Genomic DNA, 23578 nt, shown 5'->3' with positions numbered 1-23578 from the left:
GCCATCATAGGTAATAAGAATCCAAAGTGAAAGTATTTTTCTCTCAAAGTACTTCACAGCACTGATTAAACAATGATTTTGTTTGGTAGCACATTAGCGATAAACACAGTAGAGATTTTAAGTTTAAGGTGGTCAAGTCTTCTGTGAGGAAAATCATGTGGGGAATTAAATCTTTATTGCAGAACAAATGTAACCTGTTTAAATGATTCTTTATGTCTATGTCACATCCTGGGTGTTACTCAGTTATTTGGTTTACTAGCTAGAAACCACAAAGTTGCAAACGAGTCAAGCAGAACTTTGAGGATGACAAGAATTGAAAGACTTGAGCAGTCCGCATTCAAAAGGATGATTTAAATTACATTAAAAGAAATAAGATGATTCTTTCTACTTGTAAGTAAATTGAACTTTCTTGTTAAACAATTGCAGAACAAAGAGGACAAGTTCAGAAATATTTTTTTTGAGTTGGTCAGTTTAAATAAGCTATGCAGCTTGTTTTAACTTTTTCTGAGTGTTTTGGGTAATATTGGGTAAAATGCTTTTAATATATTAAGATATAACTTATCATTGTTAGTATTGTACATTCTCAGGCTCTGTATTTTTAAAAAGGTTCATTTGTGTTGGCTCCACAACAAACATGTAACTCAAGCAATTACAACACGTAAAACCTTTAAAACGCATTTCAACTTGTAAATAGTTATATTTAAATAATTGAAAATGTAAAATGTAGTTGACTCATTGACAATTATAATGTTACTACACTGGAAAAAAAACCAAAGTTTTAAATGACATTTTATAATATTGTAAAATTGAATAGATCTGTTTTTTGCTTTTATTATTTTAGATCATTAATTTAATATTTTTGTGTCTAAATTTGATATTTGCCACCTAGCAAGATCTTGAAATTGTTTTGACAACCAAGTAAACAAAAAAACAGCAAATGAACCATGAATTATTAACTACATCTGTCAGATCGGATCAAATGAATATTCTGTATACCTCGTCCCACATGCTTTAGGTATTCATTTGATTTAATTTGTCGAGCAAAATCAGAGACCAATTGCATGGATATGTTGACACAATTGTGGAAGGAAAATATTATTTGCCAGGTCTAATGCTTATTAAAGTATGCCTTGGGAAGTAATTTACTGCAGCCTATTCAAAGATATATAAAGTTTTTTATACTCCGTAATACTGAGACATACATCAATATCATGTTGTTAGTTAGACCTCGCTGAAAGACAGGAAGCGACATAAAATACAGTTAATTGACGGTGTTATTGTAGCATCTACATTACAACATCCTTTAGCATTCCTGATTTACAACAGTTATTGCACTTCAAAAAGTAATGTTTTGACACACCGTGGAGTTGTGAAAGGTGCTATTTAAATGTAAGTTTTCTTTAAGAGGTAATGTTATATATTCAGACAAATAATCAGGCTAAATAATGCTGCCTATTTAGTAGCTTCCTTTCCAGTATGACATTTTGATTAAATATGGTAGCCATTTAACAGTTGTGTTTTTTTTATTTGGAGCGTGAAAGAGTTAATTTCATGAGATATGCTGCATGCTTTAAAGACAGGAAGGTTGGAGTTTCCGCTAATGCTGTAGGTTTTCTTACATTTCTCTGTTTCCTGCTTTGATAACAACACTGATGGAAATACGTGGGCCTGTTTTGTGTTTGACATTGGTGCAGTTTGCAAACTTCATTATGCCACAGAATTAATAATTTATCTCTGCTACTACTGGAAATGAATGTCATACTGGTTAATATAGTAACTCACTTTATCAGTTTGAATGTTGCTAACTATTATTGCCTATGGTATCAAAGAACAAATAAAACAATGGTGAACAGGTAAATATTCAGTGACATCAAATTAAAAGCTGCCATCTATTGGATCCCATTGTTTACACAAGGTTTTTATTCAGCTTTTCCAATAATATTATTGATTTATCTAGCAATAAGAACAACCCAGTTTCATTCCCACGTCTGTTCAGAGTTAGTTTGTCTCAACCAGTGTTGCGGCAAAGGCACCACAATTAGTCGCTGTGTGCCTGGATTAAGGCAGGGAAACATGTCCAGAGTATTCTATTCCTGATCAATAATAAATAACCCATGTTGAAGGTAAACATGTGTAGATATTGCATGAGGATTGGATCAATTTACTTCAATTAAGTGAAGAAATTGGGTGATGCTGTCATTGTTCTCTGTAAAGCAGATAAAATTAAGAATGGTTGTAGCAGAATAGGAGGCATTCAGACTTATGTCTGTACTAGCTCAAGAGTAACTCAGTTAGTGCCATTCCCCAACCCTTCACTTGTAGCACTGCAATTTCTTTCTCTTCCAATTCCAATAATTATCCTATATCCCTTTGAAAGGGGGAGATTTGATAGAGGTATAGGAGATCATGATGGGTTTTGATAGAGTAATTAAGGAAAAACTGTTCTCAGTGGTAAAAGAATTCCTCCACATAAAATACCTGGCTCACAGTTAGTATTCAAGCTTCAAATAAAATTCAATATTTTCTAAGCATCCATTTCTTTGGATGGAATGAACACCTTCAAAAATGGTGGTAGGGAAAATTAAGAAATAGAGTTTCTTTGGTTAACTAGGTATTGCATCTCTCTCTGCCGATATATTCAAACTAACCATTATATTCAGTACAATGTGTTGGATTTGTTTGTAGTGATGATTTTTACAATACATCTTTAATGGAAATGTTTAACTTTAAAATGCAACTCTATATCAGTAACCTGCCAAAACACGAGCGTTGCACCATGTGTAATGCCATTATCATTGAATTATAGAATGATAAAGCACACAAGCAAAGCATTTGGCGCAATTCTGGCTCATTGAAAGAGTTACTCAGGAGTACCAGTCCCCTGCAGATATTTTCCCTTGAAATATTTATTGAAGTTTCTTCTGAAAGTTGCCATTTAATCTGCTTTCACCATCCTTTCATGCATTTCAGATCATAAATTGCTGTATACATTTTTTTGCATTATGTCGTCTTTGGTTCTTTTGCCAATTACCTAAATCTGTGTCCTCTATTTGATGACCTTTTGCCACGTGGAAAAAGCTTTTCCTTATTTATTCAATAATAACCCAATACGATTTTAAACACCGCTGAAGCATTTAAACTTTGGTACCATTCTCATAAATCTCCTCTCCAAGTTCCTCTCAAAGTCTTGGAAATATATTGCCATTCCTTCATTATTGCTGGGCCAAAATCTTGAGACTCCCTATAACTTACATCACTAAGTGAGTATACTGCATTGACTGCAATGGTTCAAGAAGGCAGCTAACACCGCCTTCTCAAGGGCGATTAAAGACATGCAATAAACCTTGACCAGTCTTGTCCAAATCCTATGAATAAATAAAAGAATTAAGTTTTTGAGATCATATCTAATTGTCTATAATACTCCAGCTGGGACCTAATCACTGTTCTAGGACCATTTACCATCTTTGCATTTGTATTCTGTATCTAATGTAGAAAGCCAAGGGTAGTGTATGTCTTGTCTTCTCAACTTGTCCTGTCACTTTCAAAGACTTTTGTATGCACAACCTCAGATATCTCTGTTCCTATACTCCTTTTAAAGTTATACCATTTAGGTATATCCTTCTTCATTCTTGCTATCCAAATGAATCATTTCACACTTCTCTGCACTAATTCTTAGCTGCTATATGTCTATTCATTTAATCAGTCCGTTTATGTCCTCCTGAAATCTGTTACTATTCTCCTCACTGTTAATTACATTTCCAAGATTTGTGCCATCTGCAAGCTTTGAAATTATGCCCTGTGTATCAAGTCTTCCTCTCCTCTGTGGCCAACATAATCTCACTTCAGCCCCTCAGATCCCTCAGCAGAAGCATTAGGTAAGAGGGGAAACTCAAGGGAACAACCTTCCCAGGTCTTCTCTCCATTCCGGAGGCTTTAGCTACAACACAATTTTCCTGTACCCTCAGAAGGCTGCCCAGCAAACCCTGATTGGCTTGCCAGTGGCCTGGGCTTGGGGTGTTTCTTGTTTTCAGGCACTCAGTGGGATCTGACATCAGGAAAGGGGTCCACTGAAAGCTACCCCTGTCCCCCACCCTCTCCCACGATCTCCATTCAGCATTCTTTGCTCTTGGATCCCATGATGGCCCTGGATTTCTGATGTGTTCAATGCCCCCATCAGCCACTGTTCCTGCTGGTGCTGGTGGTGATGAGTAGCCTCTGGCCTCTGATTGGTCAGCAGCTCTAGGTTGGTGGAGCTTCTGTCAGCAGCCTCTCAGCCACAAGGAATGCTCAACAGTGGCCACTTAAGTGCCTGATAAGGTACTTGATTCCATCAGGTCTTCTCCACAGAACTGGGAAGGATTTCCTGCCAGTTCTCCAACTGCTAGGTGAGACCCCTGTCGGCCTGACAAAATCCAGCCTTGTGTCGGTGAACTGCCTTTCATGATGTCTTGATGTTTCTATAATTTGGCCACTGATAACTGAAAATAGTTCCAAAGGCTGCCAACCTGGTCAGTCCAGAGAAAGAACCTTAAAAAAAAAGACTTGATTGCTTTATTGTAGTGATCAAATCAGGCTTTGGGCATTTGGTTTTGGGCTGGGCTTTGAAGGTCTATAAAGTAAGAAATGAGGTCAGTGGCACAGGGGAGCAGATGTGCAGCAATGAGAGTTTGTGGTGCCATCACAAGTAGGGTCCATGGCTGATGTTATCTGTGCTTGTACATTAACCCAAGATTCGATTGCCAGCTGTTTTTTCAAACAGTTTGATGCTATGCACCACAGCGTTAAATCCAATAAGAAGCACTGACAACAAGTGGTTAACATCATTCTTTTATAACATAATTATGCTTCATTTTAAATGTCTATTTGAGGGAGGCTAGAGCAGGGAGAAGTGCACTGACTATTAGACTTTGACATGCCCTTAGAGAATAAAATATTGTTAAAAATAAAAGGTACAAAATTCTCTATGGATGAAACATACATAAATATTATCTATTTCTCACTTACTTTGTCTTCTTTTGCTGCTTTCATATAGTTTAACATATTTTAATGAATTAGGACTGGAAATGTTTGACTTCAATAAATCACTGAAACAGCAGATTGAACTACATGTGTTTGTATGACGGCTTGGTAACTTGTAGGTTAAGGCCTAGAGTTATACACATGAACAGTGAGCAGTCACTGACTTGGCTGAGGGGAGGAAATGTTAAGTGAAGATAAACCACTTCCACAGAAAGAAACTCAGATAATGAGATAAGATGAACCATTCTGATGCACCTGCTGCTAGTTTGATATAGAAAATATTTTTGTATTCATGCCGGAGGGGTCTGCGAGAGAGGCACTTGAATAAAAGACTTGGATGCTACTAGTCCCCATATAACAGCAAATAAAAAGAGCCCTGAGCATCATGTGCCTCTGAGCTCAGGCCACATGAAAAGTTGAGTTGTTGTTGGATTTTGCCGAATGTTTTAATGGAGTGACAACCCCAGCTGCTGCTGTTACATTATCAATATAAAAATGGATTTTCAGATCCATATTTTCAGGGCCTGAGCACATGAAGTAATGATGCACACTTTAAGAGGCGGAGAAATAAAGATTATTTACAAACGGGTTTATTTATGGGCGGCACAGTGGCACGGTGGTACACAGCACCAGGGACCTGGGTTCGATTCCCAGCTTGGGTCACTGTCTGTGTGGAGTTTGCACATTCTCCCCGTGTCTGCGTGGGTTTCCTTTGGGTGCTCCGGTTTCCTCCCGCAGTCCAAAGATGTGCAGGTTAGGTGGGTTGGTCATGGTAAATTGTCCCTTAGTGTCAGGGGGACTAGCTAGGATAAAAGCATGGGGTTACGGGCATAGACCCTGGATGGGATTGTGGTCGGTGCAGGCTTGATGGGCCGAGTGGCCTCCTTCTGCACTGTAGGCTTCTATGATTTAATGTAGTTATTTCAGTGAAGTTATTTTAAAAGGTTAAGAATATTTTGAGGAATGGCTCAAATTCTTAGCAGTGACCCTTTTATGCTTCAATTATATTTAGAATCCCCACTAGCTTCCCTCTTGGCTCAGTATTAACTGCTGGTCATGACACATAGTTACCCAGGTCAGAGATACTCCAGGTTCTATTCACGGCCAGAGCTGGGTTGGTTGCTCTGAACTCATTGGCCTCTGTTTCTCAGGTAAGTAGGTGAAAAATCAACTTGGCCTACTGTTTCTGATTGCTAACCAGTGATTCCTGTCCATATGAAAATCAGATGATGACAAGATAGAGTCATGCATTCAAATCATTAAGCACCAGGGCATCCAGAACATGCATTTGGAAAATTCTGACTAATAATTTGAGAAGCTCCATACATATAGCCAAGGACTGGAGCAACCCAAGTATTAAAACAGGAGTAAAACACAAATCAGATCCATCACACTAACATTGTTAAATAGAGAAGCTGTTCAAAGCATCTTTGTAAGTGCTGCTGAGGCTTACTGAATGATCACACAGTCTATAATGGGATAATAAACATGTGAGTACTTGGTCTGTGGTATTTTTCAATTGAAGATACAGGACATAGAAATATACAAATATAGAAAATAGGAGCAGAAGTAGGCCATTTGGCTTCAAGCCCGCTCTGCTATTCAACAGGATCTTGGCTGATCCTTTATCTTAATACCATATTCAGGGACTCTCCCCATACCCCTTACACTAGAAATCTCTCTATTTCCTTCTTAAATATATTCAGTAATTTGGCCTCCAAAGCTGTCTGTAGTAAAGAATTCAGTAGGTTCACCACTCTCTAAGTGAAGAATATCTCCTCATCTCAGTCCTAAGTGCTCCACCTATAACCTGAGATTGTGACCCCTTGTTCTAAACTCCCAACCAGAGGAAAGATCATCCTTGACTCCAGATAAAAGCAAAATACTGTAGATGCTGGAATCTGAAACAAAACAGAAAATGCTGGAAAATCTCGGCAGGTCTGACAGTATCTGTGGGAAGTTTAACAACACCAGGTTAAAGTCCAACAGGTTTATTTGGTAGCAAAAGCCACACAAGCTTTCGGAGCTCTAAGCCCCTTCTTCAGGTGAGTGGGAATTCTGTTCACAAACAGAGCATATAAAGACACAGACTCAATTTACATGAATAATGGTTGGAATGTGAATACTTACAACTAATCAAGTCTTTAAGAAACAAAACAATGTGAGTGGAGAGAGCATCAAGACAGGCTAAAAAGATGTGTATTGTCTCCAGACAAGACAGCCAGTGAAACTCTGCAGGTCCACGCAACTGTGGGAGTTACAAATAGTGTGACATGAACCCAATATCCCGGTTGAGGCCGTCCTCGTGTGTGCGGAACTTGGCTATCAGTTTCTGCTCAGCGACTCTGCGCTGTCGTGTGTCGCCATGGAGCCAACATTTTGAGTCTGGATGACCCTTCATCAGAGCTGAGAGCAAAGAGAATCAGCAGAGGTTTATACTATGAGGGTGGGGAAAAGGGAATGCAAATGAGGACACAGAAGGCTGAGAAGGTGCTAAAAAGTGTCCCTTAAGTGATCAGAATGCGTGAATAGCAGAACAGAGATACAGATTGTTAAAGGACTACCTGAGGAATGTGGCAGTTGCACTGAAGTGGGGGTGGGGGGGAGGGGTGGCGTGGGGTAGTGGCAAGGAGGAGAGCTGGAATGGAGAAGTGGAAAAATGGAAGTGAGAGAGAAGGATAATAAAATGGATGAATGAGATGAAAGAAAATGAAATAAAATAAATGGAAATAGGGTGAAGATGGAGGGGAGAGTTCATCCTCTGAAGTTGTTGAACTCAATGTTCAGTCTGGAAGACTGTAAAGTGCCCAATCGGAAGATGAGGTACTGTTCCTCCAGTTTGTGTTGGGGTTCGCTGGAACATTGCAAAAGGCCAAGGACGGACATGAGGACAGGTGACGGTAAAGCAGGGAGGAGGTAAAGGGGCAAGTGTTACACATTCTATTATTGCATGGGTAGGTGCCGTGGGCAGACAGTGAGGTGTTGGGTGTGATGGAGGAGTGGACCAGCGTGTCCCAGAGAGAGTGGTCCCTGCGGAATGCTGACAGGGAGGGGTGAGGGGAAGACGTGTTGAGTAGTGGCATCGTCTGGAGTTGGCGGTCCCTTGCTCACCATGGAGTCTGAAGAGATAGGAGAGGCACTAAATGAATATTTTTCATCGGTATTCGCACAGGAGAGGGACAGTATTGTCGAGGGGAGTACTGAGATGCAGGCTGTTGGACTGGATGGGATTGATGTTCATAAAGAGGAGGTGTTAGCAATTCTGGAAAGGGTAAAAATAGATAAGTCCCCTGGGCCGGATGGGATTTATGCTAGGATTCTCTGGGAGGCTAGGGAGGAGATTGCAGAGCCTTTGGCTTTGATCTTTGTGTCATCATTGTCTACAGGAACAGTGCCAGAAGACTGGAGGATAGCAAATGTTGTCCCCTTGTTCAAGAAGGGGAGTAGGGACAACCCTGGTAATTATAGACCGGTGAGCCTTGCTTCTGTTGTGGGCAAAGTATTGGAAAGGATTATAAGAGATAGGATTTATAATCATCTAGAAAGGAATAATTTGATTAGGGATAGTCAGCACGGTTTTGTGAAGGGTAGGTCGTGCCTCATAAACCTTATTGAGTTCTTTGAGCAGGTGACCAAAGAGGTGGATGAGGGTAAAGCGGTTGATGTGGTGCATATGGATTTCAGCAAAGCGCTTGATAAGGTTCCCCATGGTAAGCTTTTGCAGAAAATATGGACACATGGGATTGAGGGTGATTTAGTGGTTTGGATCAGGAATTGGCTAGCTGTAAGAAAACAAAGGGTGGTGGTTGATGGGAAATATTCATCCTGGAGTTCAGTTACTAGTGGTGTGCCGCAGGGATCTGTTTTGGGGCCACTGCTGTTTGTCATTTTTATTAATGACCTGGATGAGGGCGTGGAATGATGGATTAGTAAATTTGCAGATGACACTAAAGTCGGTGGAGTTGTAGACAGTGCGGAGGGAAGTGGCAGGTTACAGAGGGACATAGATAAGCTGCAGAGCTGGGATGAGAGGTGGCAAATGGAGTTTAATGCGGAAAAGTGTGAGGTGATTCACTTTGGAAGGAGTAACAGGAATACAGAGTACTGGGCTAATGGAAAGATACTTGGTAGTGTGGATGAACAGAGGGATCTGGGTGTCCATGTGCATAGATCCCTGAAAGTTGGCACCCAGGTTGATAGGGTTGTTAAGAAGGTGTACGGTGTGTTAGCTTTTATTGGTAGAGGGATTGAGTTTCGGAGCCAGGAGGTCATGCTGCAACTGTACAAAACTCTGGTGCGGCCGCATTTGGAGTATTGCGTACAGTTCTGGTCGCCGTATTATAGGAAAGATGTGGAAGTGTTGGAAAGGGTGCAGAGGACGATTTACCAGGATGTTGCCTGGTATGGTGGGAAAATCGTATGAGGAAAGGCTGAGGGGCTTGAGGTTGTTTTCGTTAGAGAGAAGAAGGTTAAGAGGTGACTTAATAGAGGCATACAAGATGATCAGAGGATTAGATAGGGTGGATAGTGAGAGCCTTTTTCCTCGGATGGTGTTGGCTAGCACGAGGGGACATAGCTTTAAATTGAGGGGTGAGAGATATAGGACAGATGTTAGAGGTAGGTTCTTTACTCAGAGAGTTGTAAGGGCATGGAATGCCCTGCCTGCAGCAGTAGTGGACTCGTCAACATTAAGAGCATTCAAATGGTTATTGGATAAACATATGGATGATATTGGAATATTGTAGACTAGAGGGGCTTTAGATTGGTTCCACTGGTCGGTGCAACATCGAGGGCCGAAGGGCCTGTACTGCGCTGTAATGTTCTATGTTCTATCCCAGGTCCAAAACACCCCTTTCAGGTGAAGCAGCACTTCACATGCGCCTCTTTCAACCTAGTCCATTGCATTCGCTGCTCCCAACGCAGTCTGGGTGATCGCTTTGCTGAACACCTTCGGACTGTCCGCAAATAGGACTCAGACCTTCCTGTTGCTTGCCACTTCAACACACCACCTGACTGCCCTGCAATCTGCACCTCTGTTCTGCCGTTCACACATTCTGATCACTTAATGGACACTTTTAGTACCTCCTCAGCCTTCTGTATCCTCATTCCCTTTGTCACATTCCATCCTCCCCCCACCTCCACCACCCTCCCCCACCCTCCTAGTACAAATCTCTGCTGATTCTCTTTGCTCTCAGCTCTGACGAAGGGTCATCTAGACCCGAAGCGTTGGCTCAATTCTCCCCCTACAGTTGCTGGGGAGAGAATAGGCCTGCTGAGATTTTCTGTTTTTGTATCCCTGAATCCAGTTTATCCAACCCCCTCAGAATTTTATACGTTTCAATTAGATCCCTTCTCATTCCAATGAATGCAGGCTCAGGTGCCACAATCTCCCCTCATGCAACAATCCTGCTATCCCAGAAAACAGATGGTGAGCCTCCGCTGCACTCCCTCTCTGGCAACTATATCTTTTCTTAGATAATGAGACCAAAACTGCACATAATACTCCAAATGTGGTCTCACCAAAACCCTGTAAAGCTGCAGCAAGACATCCTTGCTTCTGTACTCAAGTCCTCTTGCTATGAAGGCCAACATACCATTTGCCTTCCTAACTGCTTGCTGTACTTGCATGCTTGCTTTCAGTGACTGATACGCTGGCACAGTTGTTAGCACTGCTGCCTCACAGTGCCAGGGACCCCGGGTTTGATTCCTGGCTTGGGTCACTGACTGTGCAGAGTCTGCACATTCTCTCAGTGTCTGCTTGGTTTTCCTCTGGGTGCTCCAGTTTCCTCCCATAGACCCCAAAAGATGAGCTGGTTAGGTGCATTGGCCATGCTAAATTCTCCCTCAGTGGACCTGAATAGGCGCCGGAGTGTGGCGACTAGAGGATTTTTACAGTAACTTTACTGCAGTGTTAATGTAAGCCTACTTGTGACAATAAAAAATAAACTTTAAACTTAAACTTACTGGGACATCCAGGACATTTTGTACATCAACATTTCTCAATCTATCATCATTTAAGTAATACTCTGCCATTCTGTTTCTCTGTCCGAAGTGGATAACTTCACATTTATCCACATTTGTTTATTTATCCGCCTATCTTTACTGCCATACAGTTCAAAACACACAGGCATGGTGTTAAAAACAAGAACAACAACAATATCAGACAATACATTATTATTCAGCTATTAATTTAACACCCTCCAAGCATTCCAGGTTAATGTGACAAACAAGAACAGGAAGTGACTCTTAATTCTCTTAACAATCTTCCTTTATTTAACACTTTGGGTACCCAACTCAAACTTAAAACCGTAGCAACACTTTAACTCTTAACTGAACATTAACTCTAATTGAACTTTAACTCTTAATTGAGTATTAGCTCTTTAACTGGACATTAGGGGTGGGATTTTACAGCCTTGCACGGGTGAGATCATAAAATCCCGTCCGAGGCTAACGGAGATTTCCGTTCTGGGAACCTGGTCGCGTTTCAGCCTAGCTCTTTAATTAAAAACAAACACTACCCGGCTAGAATGAAGTGGCCAAATCCATTCCTGAAGTAGAATCTGTCCTCATAATCTCTGAAGATGTTCTCAGGGCACTTCTTCTTGCGATGGTTGATCTCTAGAATTGTCCTTGCAGCCAAAAGGCTGAAACATCTCTTTTGTCCACAAATTGATTTCACATGCTTCCAGAAAATTCTCTGGTACCCAGCCAATGATGTAATCGGATCACATGGCGCAAGCAGCCAGTGAAATTGCTTGTAAACAATGCCATCATGTTTGGTCCAGATAGCGCGTAGCTCACATAAAACCCATAAAACTCAGTGCCATCGTGTCTAAGTCAACGTAAACAAATTCCCATATTTGGTCAACACAGGAAGTTTCAGGTCACAGTTCCCAGACTGCGTCTTAACATCCTCCTCACCACTCACATTTCCATCAAGTTTCGTGTCATCAGTAAATTTGGAAATATTACTTTTGGTTCCCTCATCCAAATCATTGATATATATTCTGAATAGCTAAGGTCCAAGCACTGATCCCTGCAGGACCGCATTAGTCATGGCCTACCTTCGGAAAATACTCATTTATTCCTATTCTCTGTTTCCTGTCTGCTAACCAATTCTCAATCCATGTGAACCCCAATCCCGTGCACTTTAATTTTGCACACTAACCACTAATGTGGAACTTTATCAAAAACTTTCTGAAAATCCAAATGCACCACAAGTACTGGTCCACTCTTATCTATTCAACTAGTTACGTACTCCAAAAAAAACCCAGTAGTTTGTCAAGTGTGATTTTACACCAGTAATGACGATGGCCAGTTTGATAGTGGGATTACTGGAATTGCTTTTATAGAAAAATCATCTTTAAAACAAAGCTTTGAGGTCTGAGGGGACAGCCGTTGTCCAAATTGCCATTTGAGCTTTATTTGGGAAGAATGATTGCAAATAATGTTTCTGTTTCATAGCTTTAAAGTTAACCACATCAACAACAAAAACCCCGCAAATGATCTGTCATATTTATATAATTTACATTCCTCTGAACTTTTCTCTGATTGTTAATGTTCCATTTACTCATGAAGTGAGCAGTAAGAAAGCAAAACTACACCTCCCACAAGCTTTGGTATAATTAGAAATTCATATCCTGGCTGGTGGTGCTGATGTTTCATATCCAAAATGTTTATGGGGCTGTATCTAAAAATATACCATCCGTTTTATAACTTGTTTAAAATTATCATAAAAATTCACAAAGTCAATCGGTTTGATTTTATTTGTGGGGAAGAGCATACCTAGAACCATCAATGGGAGATCATCACAAAGAAATCCAATAGGAAATTCAGAAGAAACATCTTTACCCAAAGAGTGTAGAGAATGTGGAAATGGCTACCTCAGGGAGTGGTTGAAGGGAAAAGGAGAGAAGGGGCAGCTAAACAAACACATGAGTGGGAAGGGAATGGAGAGTTTTGATGGTAGATTTAGATGGGGAAAGATGGGAGCATGGATTGGTTGGGCTGAACCTTCCTCTGTGCCATAAGTGCTGCAAAGGCATTGATGACATTTGAAAGTGGGATAACCATCTCCCAGGCATTGACTAATGCCACATGGCAATGGCATATGCCACAGGTGTAATGGACCAGTATGGCAATAAACTTCCCTTCCACCTGCTTTTAGTCATGTAGCTGGAATTAGCTGGATTTTTTAAGTTGCATTTTCTGAGGCTGCTGATATTTGTGGCATTTGCAATATTTACCCAAATCATCACTTAGTCCAAGTCAATGGAATTACAAACTCGAACAGAAGCACGATGTAAAATGTATTAAATTTTATACATATTTTAGCAATCAAAATGTTTTGAAAATGTTTGCAAATCTTCCTTTGTTCCTTCATTTCAATATTTTCCCTATGTTCAGAATTATGTTAAAACCTCCAACTTTCTATAGGAAAGGAGAATCTTCGATGTGAAAATAGTGATTGTGCTCTGAAGCTGTTTAGCTGTAAGTGTCCACTGAATCTTATATTGGCAGATAATTCTTGCTTCCTTTCTCTATTCCACTTCACCTTGCCATCTGCCTTCCTGCTTTCCAAAATCTCCTTAAGGTATATTTCAACAATATCTTCAGTTCCCCGTCCTCACATCTTTTATTTCTTTCTGTTTTCCAAAAATTTAACTTTCTCTTTTATTGGTACTGCAAACTATTTTGAGTAATTTACAGCTGTTGTTATCCAGGCAGTTTTGGATAAGTTTTAATTGCACAATATTGAATTGCTGAAACAGAATTGGTTAAAACAGAATCTGTTAAAATGTGGGACTTGCATTATTATTTTTTGTACTGCCAATATATCATGATTTTGGTTTCATTGTCCATTCAGTAAATTGAGAGAGCTGTCTCACAGACAAGTTGAGGAATAACTTGACATTTTCACAGAATCATACCTTACAGATAATGTCCCAGACACCACCATCACCATCAGTGAGTATGCCCTATCCCACCAGCAGGACTGACCCAGCAGAGGTGGCGGCACGGTGGTATACAGTTGGGAAGGAGTTGTCCTGATAATCCTCACTATGAAGTCTCATGGCATCAGGTCAAACATAGAACATAGAACATAGAACATTACAGCGCAGAACAGGCCCTTCGGCCCACGATGTTGCACCGACCAGTTAAAAAAAAAACTGTGGCAAGGAAACATTTTGCTGATTACCACATACAGCGCCAGGATAAATCAATGCTTCCCCCATGTGGAACATCACTTCCAGTTTGTGAGGGTGACAAGGGTGCAAAATGTATTCTAGGTGGGGGACTTCACCAAGAGTGTCTCGGTAGCACCACTACTGACCGAGATGACCGAGTCTTAAAGGACTTAGCTGCTAGACTGGGCCTGTGCCTGGTGGTGAGGGAACCAACAAGAGGGAGAAAATATACCAACCTGCTTGCTGCAGATACATCTGTCCATGACAATATCGGCAAGAGTGATGACTGCACAGTCCTTGTGGAAACAAAGTCCCATCAAAACATTGAAGATATCCTCCATCATGTTGTGTAGCACTACCACTGTGTTAAATGGGATAGTCTTCAAATAGATCTAGCAAGTCAGGACTGGGCAATCATGAGGCACTATGGGCTATCAACAGCAGCAGAATTGTATTCAACCACAATCTGTAACCTCAGGGCCCAGCATATCTCCCACTCTACCATTACCACCAAGCCAGTGGATCAACACTGGTTCAATGGAGAGTTACTGAGGGCATGCCGGGAGCACCACCACCAGGCATAACTAAAATGGAGGGCTCAACCTGGTGAAGATCCAATACTACTCGTGTGCCAAACAGGATAATCAGCAAGTGACAGACAGAGCTAAGCAATTCCACAACCATCAGATCAGATCTAAGCTCTGCAGCCACATCGAGTTGTGAATAGTGATAGACAACTAAACAACAAGGGAGGAGGAGACTCCACAAATATCCCCGTCCTCAGTGATGGGGATATTCGCTGATGATTGTATAATGTTTAGCAGCTGTCGCAACTCCTCGGGTACTGAAGCAGTTCATGTCTAAATGTAGCAAGACCTGGTCAATGTCTAGGCTTGGGCTGACAAGTAGCAAGTAACATTTGTGCCACACAAAGACCTGGCAATGACCATCTCCAACAAGAGAGCACCTAACCATCGCTCCTTGACATTCAATAGCATTACCATTGCTGAATCTCCCACTATCAACATCCTGGGGGTTACCCAGGACTAGGACTGGACTAATTGTATAAAAACTGTGTCTACAAGAACAGGTCAGAGGCTGGGAATCCTGCAGCGAGTAACTCACCTCCTGACTCCCCTAAGCCTATTCCATCTACAAGGCACAAGTCAGGCATGTGATGGAATACTCTCCACTTGCCTGGATGGGTGCAGCTCCAACAACACTCAAGAAGCTTGACACCATCCAGGACAAATAAGCCTGCTTGATGGGCACCCCATCCATAAATATTCACTCCCACCACCACTGACGCACATCAGCAACGGTGTGTACCATCTACAAGATGCACTGCAGGAACTCACCAGGGGTTCATTAGCACCTTCCAAACACGCGACCACTGCCATCTAGAAGGACACAAGCAACAGATACCCGAGAACATCACCACCTGCAAGGTCTCCTCCAAGCCACTGACCATCCTGACTTGGAAATATATCACTGTTCCTTCACTAGGTGTAAATCCTAAAACTCCCTTCCTAACAACATTGTGGATATACCTACATCAGATGGACTGCAGCAGTTCATGAAGGCAGCTCACCACCACCTTCTCAAGGGCAATTAGGGATGAGTAATAAATGCAGATCTAACCAGTGATGCCCATATCCCAAGAATGAATTTAAAAATATCTCATTATGGTATTTTCACAAGTAAAATTGTATATTAAAGAGCGTTTTTTTCTGAATTGGCAGTGACTGTTTGAAGATCTCGGAGCAAAGAGAATGCTCAGCTTGAAACTTGTTAAAAAAGTGAAAAATTTCTAAGAAACAATTTGGGTTAATTTGCTCCAACATTGGTCAGAAAGGTTAGGAAATGAATCACTTATTATAAGTAAAATAAATTACAAAGGGCTAGTTAAGCTCCTGGACTTCTAGGACAGAATTTTCAACTTCTGCAGAAGTGTGAGATGAGTATTAGTAGATTAGTCACTTACTAAATAATTAAGAAGACTTGATGGGCGGGTTGGAGGGGGGCAGTTGATGGACGCTGGAGACGATGGTCTCCCCTCTTACATCTCTACAGAAATGGAAAGTTCCATTCTTAAATCTTTATTTGAGGAGTTAGGCAGAAGTATGTCTATTGTAAATGCATAAATGTTCAATAGTATTGTATATCTATTTGGTTGCACATCTGTGTTAAAATAAATTTATCCGATACTTGAAACTTAAAATGAGTCTGGGGCAATGGTATTTTTGAAGACTGGTGGACAAACTTACAATATGTAAAATAAGTCCTGTAATTAAAAGCAATTACTGGACAGGGCCATTTGCTCATTTCTTGAGCTCATAACTGAAAGCTACCTAGATCGCAAGACAACATTAGATCATTGTGAGGAAATGGAAAGTTGAGTTTCACTCATGAGTGATTTGAGATAAGCAAGCTGGAGCAAAAGCACTTTTGAAAAGATGCATCATAGCTCTCTATTAGATTATGTTTTTATCTGGTGACTGTTTCTCTAAGGGAGTTGGCGCTCACTCTGAAAAATTAAATACATCATTTAATTCACAATATTATACTAAACCGACAATCTGCTTGAGACTCGATGATATAAACTTGAGGCTGAATATCCAGCCGCTTTACTCTACTAACGCAGGTGCAGTAGACAGAACATTCAATGAAGTACCAGAGGTGGAGTTATTTACAGGATGGAGGCTAGCTGTCTGCTCCTGTAGGAGATGACTGTCCTGAACCAGTGATGAATAGATGTTAAAAAGATCCAGAGGTACATCCTCGGGGCAGATAGAAGTTACAGTATGGAGTTCCTAGCGGTGTAAACTGGAAAATGCACCCAGAAAGTGCTGGGTACTGTACAGTTTTGCTAAGTTGAAGTCACGCTTACGTTTCTGAGCAAACTTGCAATTAACATACACCTGAACATAAAATGTCCTGTGAATCTGTGCAATCAGTAACATTAGGATCGGAAGCAATTTTTGACTATAACATGACCAATGGGTCAAATGACTGAATTTAAATGGGCTTAAACTGAAAATTTGTTTAAATAATTACTGCAGCTGAATAATTTGAGGCTGATCAACAGTTTTCAGTTGACTTCTGATCATCGGCTCAAGGGCAGATCAGTGAACTGGTTTTGAAATAATTTAAAGTATGAGAAAATGATCTGAGTGAGGCTTCAATTGAATATTGTTCACCACAGTGGCAGATCAATAAAGGTGGAGGATCCTGTGCACTTAAAGCTTTGGGCATAATGTGACAAACAGCCCAAACAGGTTCAACTGATGGAAACTCACCATTCCATCCCAGAGGCATGGCAAATCTGGTGGATGTGAATTGCTTCAGGTGACTGGACTTTTGAATTAATGTTAAAGTCGTGGATAATTCAGTATAAAGTAGCCATGGGTGTAACTCACATGTGCTTCAAAATCATGTGATACTTCAAGTAATTGTTATCTGGGTAAAAATCTTACGGCCTACATCTTTCAGCCTTCAGCTACTAATGACGACATACCAGGTCTAATTAAGGTAACTGACTCATCGAGCATTCAATTGCTGGGATTTTACCACCTCACCCACCCAGGGCTCGTAAGATCCTGCCCGAGGCCAACAGAGAATGCCGTTCTGCGAGTCTTGCCCGCCCCGATTCTGGGGCGGGAGTGCTGGTAAAATTCTGGCCAATATCATTGAGTCAGCGTTGCTTTTTTCAAAGAGCAATCCAGTTATATCCACACTTTGTTCTTTATCCTTATTTTTGTATTTTTTTCTCCTTCAAGCATCTATCTAATTTTTTTTGAAAACTACTATTGATTTTATACCCACCACCCTATAGGCTGCACATTTCAAATCCTAATCACTTATTATGTAAATGTGTTTTTTCCTTGTATCATCATGATTCACCTAAAATCTGTGTCCACTGGTTATCAACCCTTCACCCATTTGAAAGTTCTTCTTTATTTACTCTTTATTTATTCTATCCAAACCCTTCATAATTTAAGCACCTCGGTCAGATCTCCTTCTCTGCTGCCTCAGCTTCTCAAGTCTATCCATCTAACTGTAATCCCTAATCTCATGGAACCTTTTCAGTAAATGTCTTCTGTGCCATTATCAAAGTGTGATGTTCAGAACTGGATGCAGTTTTCCAGCTGGGGTGGAGCTAGTGTTTTAAAAAGGTTTAATATAACTTCCTACCTTTTGTAGTCCTTTTCTCTATTTATAAAATGCAAGATCCCACAATGCTTTGTTAACCAATCGTGCCACCTTTAATGATTTGTGCTGAAAATCCCGAAGTGTCTCTGTTCTTGTCATTGTTGTACCATTTAGCATGTATTATCTCTCTTCATTCTTCCTACCAAAGTGTATCATGTCACACTTTTCTACATTAAATTTCACCTGCCATTGCTATGCCTCTGCCACCAGCCTGTCTATGTCCTGTTGAAGTCTATTATTATCTTTCTCACCGTTTACTGCACTTCCACCATTATGTCGTTTGGACATTTTGAAATTGTGCCCAGTACCCTTTAGGCCACTCATTAATGTACAACAAAGCAGCAGCGATCCTCATACTGAACCTTGGGGACTCCACTGTATGTCTTTCTCAAGTCTGAGAAACAGCTGTTCACCATAATACCCTGTTTTATATAAATAAAAACAAAGCACTGTGGATGTTGGGAATCTGAAGAAGAGTCGTACAGATTTGAAACATCAACTCTGTTTCTCACTCCACAGATATTGCTAGACCTGCTGAGTTTATCCATCATTTTCTGTTTTTATCTCTGCTTCATATCCCTAAGCCTATTTTGCATCAATATTGCTGCTATCCTTTTTTATCACTGAGGCTTCTATTTTGTTAACCAGCTTAATATGTGATACTTTGTCAAAAGCCTTTTGAAAGTCCTCTTACACAACATCAACTTCACTACCCTCATCCACCCTCCCTGTTCCTTCTTCAAAGAAGTCAATCAAGTTAGTCAAACAGAATTTGGCCTTAACAAATCCATGTGACTTCTTCTTTATTAGTCCATGCTTGTTCAGGTGCCTGTTCATTTTCCCTCAGATCGTTTCTACAAATCTCCAAACCATCAATATTAAAATGACTGGCCTGTAATTTCCAGGTTCATTCTTCTCTCTTTTGGAAAAAGGGTTTGCAATACTCCAGTTCCCTAGCACTGTCTCTGTATCTAGGGAGTATTGCAAGGTTGTGGTTGGCACCTCAGTAAGCCCTTCTTTCCCACAGCATCCTGTTCCAGGATCCGTCCCATCCAGGCCAGCTGACTTATCTCTTTAAGTGGCAGCCTTTCTTGTAGTCCATCTATATTTTTAATGTTATCCAATTATCTAACAACCTGCTCATATACCACAGCCTTAGCAAAGTTTTCCTCCTTGGTTATCACAAATGCATAATACTGGCTGAATTCCTCAGCCATGGTCTTCTACCTCCACCAATAGTTCTCTATTTTTGTCCCTAATTGACCCCACCACACCTCCACCAACTGTTTTATGGTTAATAGGCTTATAGAATACCCATGAAATTCCTTTTATGTTAGTTGTAAAAATATTCCCTTTACCCATCTTATTTCTTTTTTCACCTCTCCTCTGTACTTTTATATTTGGTCTAATTCCCCCCTTTTAATATCAAGCTGACATCTCATTTTGCTTCATTCTCCTCTTTAACTCCTGAAGACATGCAAACAGTCTCAACTAACATGTATAGAATCATAGAATCCCTACAGTGCAGAAGAAGGTCATTCGGCCCATCGAGTCTGCACCAACTCTCTGACAGAGCATCTTACCCAGGCTTGTAATTTCAGGACCTTAAACTTTGAATTAGATGGAACTCAACTCATACAAGTTTGCCGATGGTACAAAGATAGGTGGAGGGGCAGGTAGTATTGAGGAGGTGGGGAGGCTGCAGAAAGATTTAGACAGTTTAGGAGAGTGGTCCAAGAAGTGGCTGATGAAATTCAACGTGGGCAAGTGCGAGGTCTTGCACTTTGGAAAAAAGAATAGAGGCATGGACTATTTTCTAAACGGTGACAAAATTCATAATGCTAAAGTGCAAAGGGACTTGGGAGTCCTAGTCCAGGATTCTCTAAAGGTAAACTTGCAGGTTGAGTCCGTAATTAAGAAAGCAAATGTAATGTTGTCATTTATCTCAAGAGGCTTGGAATACAAAAGCAGGGATGTACTTCTGAGGCTTTATAAAGCACTGGTTAGGCCCCATTTGGAGTACTGTGAGCAATTTTGGGCCCCACACCTCAGGAAGGACATACTGGCACTGGAGCGGGTCCAGCGGAGATTCACACGGATGATCCCAGGAATGGTAGGCCTGACATACGATGAACGTCTGAGGATCGTGGGATTATATTCATTGGAGTTTAGGAGGTTGAGGGGAGATCTAATAGAAACTTACAAGATAATGAATGGCTTAGATAGGATGGACGTAGGGAAGTTGTTTCCATTAGCAGGGGAGACTAGGACGCGGGGGCACAGCCTTAGAATAAAAGGGAGTCACTTTAGAACAGAGATGAGGAGAAATTTCTTCAGCCAGAGAGTGGTGGGTCTGTGGAATTCATTGCCACAGAGGGCTGTGGAGGCCGAGACATTGAGCGTCTTCAAGACAGAAATTGATAAATTCTTGATTTCTCGAGGAATTAAGGGCTATGGGGAGAGAGCGGGTAAATGGAGTTGAAATCAACCATGATTGAATGGTGGAGTGGACTCGATGGGCCGAATGGCCTTACTTCCGCTCCTATGTCTTATGGTCTTATGGTCTTGATAAGATCTGGGGGCATTCCTCCGGCCACTCACTCCGACCTGATTGTCCGGTACTGCCAGCAGTGCACCCCCTCCCGTGGGTTTTGCGGAGGTGTGGGGTGACATCAATGGGAAATCCCATTGACGGTGGTGAGACCAGAGAATCCCCCCACTAGCGAACAGCGTGCCACCGAGAAACATGCAGCTGGGAGACTGGAGAATTCTCCCCATGGAGAATCTGTGCTCCTAAGGAAAAATTATCAATATGGGTTCACTTTCAGAATAACATTTTGCCAAAATAATTATAGCTGTACATGCACAATTAAAAAAAAATGCATATCTGATTAATTGCTCACAATACTGCCTTTAAGAATGGTCTCGCAAGCTGCAAACACAGACCCTGGGCAGGATTTTCCAGCCGCTCTCACTCCAAAGCTGGAAAATCCCACCCGAGGTCCATGTCCCGCATGCTATGATTCCCGTGATGGGCAGGAGAGTAAAATTCCACCCCCTGGGTTCATCCAGCTAATCCAATGAACGAAATGTCGCCACAATCCCAGAGGCTGCCCTCCCTCAGAGGGTGATAATGATTTAGCCTGAGTGGCCAAAAATAGTGGAGAAACAAGTGATTGGGAAAAATTTAAGAAACAACAAAGAGAGACTAAGAAAGCGATAAAGAAAGGAAGGATAGACTATGAAGCTAGGCTAGCAATTAATATAAACAATGATAGTAAAAGTTTTTATAAATATATAAAAAGGAATAGAGTGGCTAGAGTGAATGTTGGACCCTTGGAGGACGAGAGGGGGGAGTTAATAGTGGGAAATGAGGATATGGCTGAGTCTTTAAATAAGTTTTTTGTGTCGGTCTTCACGGTGGAGGACACAAATAGTTTGCCAAATATTAACGATAGAGGGTTGGCAGCAGGAGAAATACTTAATACAATTAATGTTACCAGAGAGGCAGTGCTGGGTAGACTAATGGGACTGAAGGTGGACAAGTCCCCGGGTCCGGATGGAATGCATCCCAGGGTATTGAAAGAAATGTCAGAGGTAATAGTGGATGCGTTAGTGATTATTTATCAAAACTCGTTGCATTCTGGGGTAGTGCCGGTTGATTGGAAAACGGCTAATGTTACGCCGCTGTTTAAAAAAGGAAGGAGACAAAAGGCGGATAACTATAGGCCGGTCAGCTTAACGTCTGTAGTAGGGAAAATGCTGGAATCCATTATTAAAGAGGAGATAGCAGGGCATCTGGATAGAAATGGTTCGATCAATCAGACGCAGCATGGATTCATGAGGGGAAAGTCGTGCTTGACGAATATGTTGGATTTTTATGAAGATGTGACTAGGGCGGTTGATGGAGGAGAACCGGTGGATGCGGTGTTTTTGGATTTCCAAAAGGCGTTTGATAAGGTGCCCCATAAAAGGCTGCTGAAGAAGATTAGGGCACACGGAGTTGGGGGTAGTGTGTTAAAGTGGATTGGGGACTGGCTATCCGACAGGAAGCAAAGAGTCGGAATAAATGGGTGTTTTTCCGGTTGGAGGAAGGTAACTAGTGGCGTGCCGCAGGGATCGGTACTCGGGCCGCAACTATTTACCATTTATATAGATGATCTGGAGGAGGGGACGGAGTGTAGGGTAACGAAGTTTGCAGACGACACAAAGATAAGTGGAAAAGTGAATCGTGTGGAGGACGGAGAAGATCTGCAGAGAGATTTGGACAGGCTGAGTGAGTGGGCGAGGATATGGCAAATGGAGTATAACGTTGATAAATGCGAGGTTATACACTTTGGAGGAAATAATAACAAATGGGATTACTATCTCAATGGAAACAAATTAAAACATGCTACCGTGCAAAGGGACCTGGGGGTCCTTGTGCATGAGACGCAAAAGCCCAGTCTGCAGGTACAACAGGTGATCAAGAAGGCAAATGGGATGTTGGCCTATATTGCGAGGGGGATAGAATATAAAAGCAGGGATGTCTTGATGCACCTGTACAGGGCATTGGTGAGGCCGCAGCTGGAATACTGTGTGCAGTATTGGTCCCCTTATATGAGGAAGGATATATTGGCATTGGAGGGAGTGCAGAGAAGGTTCACCAGGTTGATACCGGAGATGAGGGGTTTGGATTATGAGGAGAGGCTGAGGAGATTGGATTTGTACTCGTTGGAGTTTAGAAGGATGAGGGGGGATCTTATGGAGACTTATAAGATAATGCGGGGGCTGGATAGGGTGGAGGCGGAGAGATTCTTTCCACTTAGTAAGGAAGTTAAAACTAGAGGACACAGCCTCAAAATAAAGGGGGGTCGGTTTAAGACAGAGTTGAGGAGGAACTTCTTCTCCCAGAGGGTGGTGAATCTCTGGAATTCTCTGCCCACTGAGGTGGTGGAGGCTACCTCGCTGAATATGTTTAAAGCGCGGATGGATGGATTCCTGAGCGGTAAGGGAATTAAGGGTTATGGGGATCAGGCGGGTAAGTGGTACTGATCCACGTCAGATCAGCCATGATCTTATTGAATGGCGGGGCAGGCTCGAGGGGCTAGATGGCCTACTCCTGCTCCTATTTCTTATGTTCTTATGTTCTTATGTCACCACATCTCAGGTGAGTGGCA

The 23578-nt window shown here is 41.6% G+C and overlaps 1 protein-coding gene across 2 annotated transcripts in view; it reads left to right on the top strand.

Annotated features, from left to right (window-relative positions):
- The first annotated feature begins 276 nt into the window (after positions 1-276).
- LOC144496106 (tyrosine-protein kinase TXK-like) overlaps positions 277-23578 on the top strand; it is a 56298-nt gene continuing 32996 nt past the window's right edge. For both annotated transcript variants that reach the window (XM_078217087.1, XM_078217078.1), the window contains exon 1: positions 277-390. In XM_078217087.1, the coding sequence (XP_078073213.1) occupies positions 375-390 (16 nt within the window). In that variant the 5' untranslated portion in view covers positions 277-374. The remainder of the gene's footprint in view (positions 391-23578) is intronic.

Source organism: Mustelus asterias, chromosome 1 (assembly GCF_964213995.1).
Source record: "Mustelus asterias chromosome 1, sMusAst1.hap1.1, whole genome shotgun sequence".
NCBI classification, from domain to species: Eukaryota; Metazoa; Chordata; class Chondrichthyes; order Carcharhiniformes; family Triakidae; genus Mustelus; species Mustelus asterias.
Note: the sequence above shows the minus strand (reverse complement) of the source record. Positions and strands in the feature narration are given on the sequence as shown.